General features: G+C 37.3%; 1 protein-coding gene across 1 annotated transcript in view; it reads right to left on the bottom strand.

The window, feature by feature from the left end:
* Positions 1 to 3,224: 3,224 nt before the first annotated feature.
* The window catches only part of si:rp71-81e14.2 (uncharacterized protein LOC100002239 homolog), a 5,188-nt gene continuing 912 nt past the window's right edge, over positions 3,225 to 7,500 (bottom strand). The window contains exons 2-5 of the mRNA XM_046859327.1: positions 6,763 to 6,877; positions 6,408 to 6,619; positions 5,630 to 5,769; positions 3,225 to 5,483 (exon numbers count right to left, since the gene is read on the bottom strand). Coding sequence (XP_046715283.1) covers positions 5,334 to 5,483; positions 5,630 to 5,769; positions 6,408 to 6,619; positions 6,763 to 6,877 — 617 coding nt within the window. The 3' untranslated portion in view covers positions 3,225 to 5,333. The remainder of the gene's footprint in view (positions 5,484 to 5,629; positions 5,770 to 6,407; positions 6,620 to 6,762; positions 6,878 to 7,500) is intronic.

Here is a 7,500-nt window from a genome sequence, read left to right as displayed (position 1 = left end):
AGAGAGAGGACGGAGGACGGAAGATGAGGAAAAGATGTTTAACTTCAGTGAAAGCAATAAATAAATTCTCTCAGCGACTTTTCACAGCTTGAAAAGTAAATATAAATAAATTAACAACAATGAAATGTTGTTCAACTGCTGGATGTTTTTTTAGGAAACTGAAATTTATTGATCGATTATCTTCAGGGAGGAAACAGACCCCGACTCCTGCACCCAGTACTGAGGGCTGACATTTGCTACTGAGAAGTAAACATTTTCAGTCAAAATATAGCAACAGAGACAGTTTCACACACACACACACACACACACACACACACACACACACACACACACACACACACACAAACACACAAACACACACAAACAAACACACACACACACACACACACACACACACACACACACACACAAACAAACACACACACAAACACACAAACACACACAAACAGGAAATTATCTCAACCTCAGAACCCAAAAAAACACTTTCAAAATGATGTGAATTGAAACAGAACACTTTGAAACCATAAAACGGTGTTTGAAGTTCGCGTTTTAACACAACACATACGTGTTCTGACTCATAAAACATTATTCCTTCAAATAAATGTTTGAAATGTTTTTGTCACACACACACACACACTCACACACACACACACACACACACACACACACACACATACAGGATGTTTTTATGATGTATGATGATGATGATGATGATGATGATAATGTTTGCTGATCCTGTATTCACATCAGTAAGTAACAAAGTGACACACAAGCGTATTTATTTGACACGTACATTTACACCATGAAGCCGAGATTTCAGCAACAATTTAACTGAGATTCTAAGTGTCAAATCAATTACGCGTAAAAAAAAAGCAGCGCTAACATTCTCAAATCCAAACACTACTCTACTGAAATCTATGTTGGTGCATGTGATGTTTGTCTAAAGTTAGCACTGTTAGCTCACTGGTACGAAGCTAAAAACCTTTTAAAAGATTTTCAGTATTATTTAATTTTTGCTATTTTTTGCAATATTTAATTGAAGCTAAGTCTTCTCTGCTTATCTGAACACTATCAGAAGCTCAGACCTACATTTACAACCTAAATTCTAATATTTGTTTCATGAAATTGTATTAATTTATTCCATCAGTTTCTTCTCTTCATGTGGTAGTGTTTCTCTCGGCTGCACTGCTTCAGTACGTGTATGTGGATGGTAGATTTTATGTCCAGATTTCAGCCTCTATGTGCTGCCATGTGAATCTAATCTGCTCAGAGCCTTCAGAATCAGTACTGCTGGACTTTTACCATAGAGAATATTACCAACAGCTCTGTTTCTTTAACCAATCAGATTTCAGATTCTCCTCACAGAGCAGATCACTGGACCAGAATAGCGTCAGTATTGTTCCGTCCTCTGATTGGTTGGTCAGAGGGAAACTGTTACAGCGACTGGTAAAACACGTGTGAAGCTCTGCACACGTTTATACATCTGAGTTAGACTTTTTTATGCCTACTAAGGAAGAGAAATTGATTTGGTCTCAGGTCGCCCATTCTGAAGCTAGCTAGCCTGTCTCAGCCCGGGAAAGGGTTTGTTCTCCACTTCCAGACCAGTGAATACGAGCGGTACCACTGGATTACAGCCTCTGGGGGGCGCTGCACATTATGAGTCTGTATCTCTGGTGAGTAGGTTGTATTTTATTTACATTTTAATGTTTTTGTCATGTTATTAGATAAATATTGATTGTGAACTGCTTCAGATGTTGTAGGTGCACAGTTGTGGTTGTAGTGTAGAGGTTTGGAGTGTAACTGGGTTTGTTGTTTTAGTAAAATGGTTTTCACCTCCAGATGTGAAATCTCTCTCTCTCTGTAATGCCAAGTGTTGTTATATTGTGTTTTTGTGCAGTATTGATGGTTTCTATAATTGTGACGTGATGTGGTGGTATTAAGAGGTGGTCCTCACTGAAGGCCCAGGTACCAAAAACACGGCCCACCACTGTAAATATTTGATATATAATGTGCAAAGTTAGCTGTAACTCAATCAGTAGATCATGGGTCTTCAACCGGAGGTCTGCGGTGGTACTGCAGAGGGGTCTTTTAATTTACATTGAATTACTTTGTATTAATATAAGCTAATTAGTGTAATATGATTGGTTTTTATTATATCAGTGGCTGTGTTTGACACATTTTGTATCAGGGTCCTACCCCATGTCTCTATCACCAAAGGGTGCCATGACCTGAAAAAGGTTGAAGACCCCTGCAGTAGAAGATGCAAAACAACCACAGACCTGGAACACATGGGACAGTTTAAGGGTGTCTTTTCTATAGGTGCCTGTCACAACTCAGGTTTCATGTGGTGAACTCTGTGGTCCATGGTGATGTCAGAGCCGATGTTCTTTTACCATCAATGTGCAGATCTGCAGGTCAAAATTCAGGGCAATTACCACAAACATGTCACAACAGTCCCACGGAATGAGGGGTCTCTAACGTACATCGCTGCAGTGAAGCTGATCAATATCATGTGCATGCAACACTTTTCAGAAAACACCACTGCAGTGCTGATTGTGATTGGTCAGATGTAAGGAAGCAGCTCGGTTTCTAATAATGTGCTCGATTGTGTCTACAGTAACAGCTCAATCACAGGGAAGTGAAAACGTGCGTAATTATCAATCAAATCATGATTATTATTAAATGGCTGTGGTCACAGTAACTACACACACACACACACACACACACACACACACACACACACGCACGTAATAGAATTTAAGTTCAGCTTTACTAGCCTATAACAATTATGATTTTATTATTATTATTATTATTATTATTATTATTATTATTATTATTTTACTACAGATCCATAGATGTATGTGAGAGAGGAGGAAAGAAAGAGAGAGCAAGCGAGAGAGAGAGAGAGAGAGAGAGAGAGAGAGAGAGAGAAATGTACTGTTGTTTCCTCACTGTCTGCATAACCAAGACTGAAAAATCTGTAAAGAATTTTGAACAGAATAAAAGCATATAAAACTTGCAAACTGGTAAATTATTTATTATTGAATCACTTTAATTGAAAGCTAATATTAATTTAAAATGTTATCATAGCTTAAATTTAAATAGTTATTGATTGATGGAGGATAGTGAATTAGCTAGCTAGCATGTCATTGCTAAATTCACTATAAACACTGTAAATACACAGTGAAAGTGTAAACATAACATAATCATCCAGAAAATCAACGTTTACCTCAAATATGTTTATTGATTTCATTCACTGTAACAATTTAATGCAAAATATCAGTTCATTATGAAAAAGTATGTTACAGACACAAAAACCCTCTGTTCCCTTTATTAAAGCAGATAAGCGAGCTGACATAGAAACTTCTAGAAGGTGACATTGGTGCCAGAATTAATCATTTATAAAAATTAATAAAAACATTTTATGAATATAAAAAAAAATCGATTTCTATTTTAAATGCAAAGAATTCATATTTTCTTTTACTTAACCACAAATTAAAAGGTTGTAGCTCAGTGTATAAGACATTGTACATGTGATAAATATAAGTAATTCAGTCAGATGTAAAAATCAGTAATAACAGAGTTACCCTGTAATATACAGTGTATTGCTGCAGACATTACTGGAATATGATGTGATATTATAGTATTTATTAGTTAATATCACTGCATTATTAATTACAGTAGTATTTCTGTGTAAATATTAAGCAGGTGGCTGATAATCCAGCTGTAAATTTACACCAAGAAAGTTTTCCATATTGAAAAAAAACATCAACGTATCGAGCTAGCAAACAGCTTCAACAAACACAAGTTTGCTTTTAGCAATTAGCAATTTTAACAACACAATGAACATCTAAACATATACCTCAGATGTGTCTAGAGGAAAACAGTAAGGACAAAATAATGGATAAAAAACATATTTTAAAGACTGCGTAAATGTGAATATGAGACCAGAACATCAACATGTACTTCAGATAAGTTGAGAAATGGCCGATTTGTAAATTGCTCTTTGGTACAGTACTGAAAATCTTATGCAGATTTGAAAAACGCGACTTTTGATTTTTAAAAGTAAGAATGCTTTCAAAAAAATGTTTTATTAAATGTTTTAAAAATGTCAATTAACAAAATGAAAAGTAAATAAACAAAAGATAAATCTAAATTAAATCAATATTAAATAAACTAGGCTCTTCACATTCTTCTGTCTCTTGATGTAATCCTAAACACACTCGATGATGCTGAGATCAGGACTCTGTGGGAGACAAACCATTACTTCCAGGACTCCTTGTTCTTGTTTGGGGTCACCGTCCTGCTGCAGATAAATTCAGGGCCAATCAGACGCCTTCCTGATGGTACTGCATGATGGACAATTATCTGCATGGATTTCTCAGCATTGAAGACATCATTAATCCTGGCCACATTTCCCTATCCAAACATTCAGGAAACCTCCACCATGCTTCACTGTTGCCTGCAGACACTCATTATTGTGGTGCTCTCCAACATTACAGAAACATCCTGCACCTGTAAAAGCAAATCGTTCTGAAATATTTTGACTCATCAGTCCAGAGCCCCACTGGTTTTCTTCAGTTCTTTGTTAATGGCAATGCTGAAAATCTTCTGATGTTGAAGGGAATAAAGAGTATGTACTACTTCAAGTTTCCTTGGTTGATCACAGCATGCACATTGCTTAACATCTCCCGTTTCTTTGTTCTTCAAAATATTTGAAAGAGTTCATCTTGATGCAGTAGAACTTCTGTTTGTCTTGTTGCTGTGCTCAGTCTTGCCATGGTGAAGGACGTGTGAGATGAAACTGTCTTCCACAATCTCACCTTAGTACCAGAGATTGACGCTCCTACAAAGCTGTTTCTGTTTCACTTTATGACTGGGTTTTTAATTACAGATAAAATTGATGATTTTAAAGCACATGCTTGGTGAAAATGGTTGATCACACACCTGCTTCTGATCCTACAAAATCCCTGACTTTGTGCAAGTATAAGACCTGAAAACCAAACTTCAATCTATATAAATAAAAATATACTTTTATTTTTCTGAAGCATTCTAACTTTACAGCATTTCTTCACACGTGCCTAAAACCTTTTCACAACACTGTATGTATTCATGTATACATTATAAAGAGTGAAATGGGAAACCCAACCGAACCATCCGGAACTGATCATTTAAATCAAATATGTAGATAAACTGCTGTGAAAGACTTAAATTACAGTGTAATTACCCTCAACCTCTCCTGCATGCAAATACGAAAGCCCGGTGTGATGGCGTGATGTTGGCGTGATGTTGGCATGATGTTGGCGTGATGTTGTGGATTTGGATCACAAAACTCAGATTAAATCAGGACGTGTGCGTCTCTGACTGGACTCGTACGCCGGGTTTTGAAGTGCCTTTTTGGTGTGGCCATGCATGACCTCATACACCCCGTTAGAGGGCTGCTGCTTTGGAGTGTAATTTCCACGATCATGCCACAACTTCACCTGCAGAGAGAGAGAGAGAGAGAGAGAGAGAGAGAGAGAGAGAGAGAGAGAGAGAGAGATGAAGTCAGTTTCTGCAATAATTGTGTGTGTGTGTGTGTGTGTGTGTGTGTGTGTGTGTGTGTGTGTGTGTGTGTGTATTTTCGCACCAAAAAAACCACCAGGATTAAGATGAGTACCGACTGTCCAAAAATCACACCCCAGGAGACAGTAAACAAACATCTCTCTTCGTTTACAGGAATATTTTCGGTTACAGGAATATTTCCGGTTACACGAATCTCTTCAGTTTCTGTAAAACACACACAAATCTTTTTACATAATTGGTCAGTGGAAACCTGGTGGCTTGTAGATGGCAGATCTGGTGACTTACTGGCGGTAAAACTGGTGACCCACTGATTAAATAAGCAGAGATAATTATAATTAACGTGATTCTCTCTCTTTCACTTTCTCTCTCAAACTACACAGGCGTCTGAGGCAACCACTGATCCCCTTCTGCTCTCCAGACCTGTCTCTTCCATCCTGATGCTTTACTTCTGGGTGAAGTTGTTTTCAAGGTTTCAAGAATTATTTTGAAGATCCATGAGGTTCCTGTAGAGGTTAAACCCCAGAAACATGAAGATGGATTTGAAATGTAATTAATATTAACAATCTGCTAAAGTAGTTTAGGACCTCAATCACCATGACGAGTTTTACACTCGAGTCTCCACCAGTGAACAGCTGAAAACCGCTACAATGATGGAAGTGGAGTGAATGGACATTTGATGTTGAGGATAAGGATGGGGTTCTCTTCTGAGACTGGTTCCAATCAAGGTTTGTCTCCTCATATCTTGTCAGGTTTTTTCCCTCACCTCAGACTCATAAAGAATAAACTTATAGGAACTAATGTACTAATAAAAAATAAATATTATAATAAATAATAATAATTACGTGGCTGAATGAACAGACTCGTCTTTTCACTGTCGCTGTTCACATCAAATTTGTTAAATTTGCACCAGTAAACTCCTTGGTCCGTCGCGCGCACGTTACTGAGGAACACTGAGAAATCTCCAAAAAGCTTGTTTGTTTCCACTCGGCCCTTGAAGGGATCCTCAAGCGTCAGGGTTCCATCTTTGAAATAGTACAGCACTGTTACCGTGTTCCTGGAGAAGTGGAAATATATTCATATTTGTTTCATTTATTCCTTTCTATTAGTCAGTTTTATTACATATTTATTGTTTTGTATTTTATAGATTTATGTAAAGATCATTCGTTTGGTGTAAATAGAAAAAAAGATAAAGCTTACGTCTCTTTTTTCTGTAAGTATAAGTAAACTCCGTCCTGATCTGCATTTGATCTGCACTTGATGGTGGCATTTTCTCCAATACGTACAAACAGGTTTTTACTTCGGCAATCAGAGCCTACACACAACAACACATACTGTATATTATAACACACAGACACACACACCAGACATCAGCATCTACACACAACAACACATACTGTATATTATAACACAGAGACACACACCAGACATCAGCATCTACACACAACAACACATACTGTATATTATAACACACAGAGACACACACCAGACATCAGCATCTACACACAACAACACATACTGTATATTATAACACACAGACACACACCAGACATCAGCATCTACACACAACAACACATACTGTATATTATAACACACAGAGACACACCAGACATCAGCATCTACACACAACAACACATACTGTATATTATAACACAGAGACACACCAGACATCAGCATCTACACACAACAACACATACTGTATATTATAACACACAGACACACACACCAGACATCAGCATCTACACACAACAACACATACTGTATATTATAACACACAGACACACACCAGACATCAGCATCTACACACAACAACACATACTGTATATTATAACACACAGAGACACACACCAGACATCAGCATCTACACACAACAACACATACTGTATATTATAACACACACACACCAGACATCAGCATCTACACACAACAACACATACT

Source organism: Silurus meridionalis, chromosome 1 (assembly GCF_014805685.1).
Source record: "Silurus meridionalis isolate SWU-2019-XX chromosome 1, ASM1480568v1, whole genome shotgun sequence".
Lineage (NCBI taxonomy): Eukaryota > Metazoa > Chordata > Actinopteri > Siluriformes > Siluridae > Silurus > Silurus meridionalis.
The sequence above is the reverse complement of the archived record's forward strand: the minus strand, read 5'-3'. Positions and strand labels throughout refer to the sequence as shown.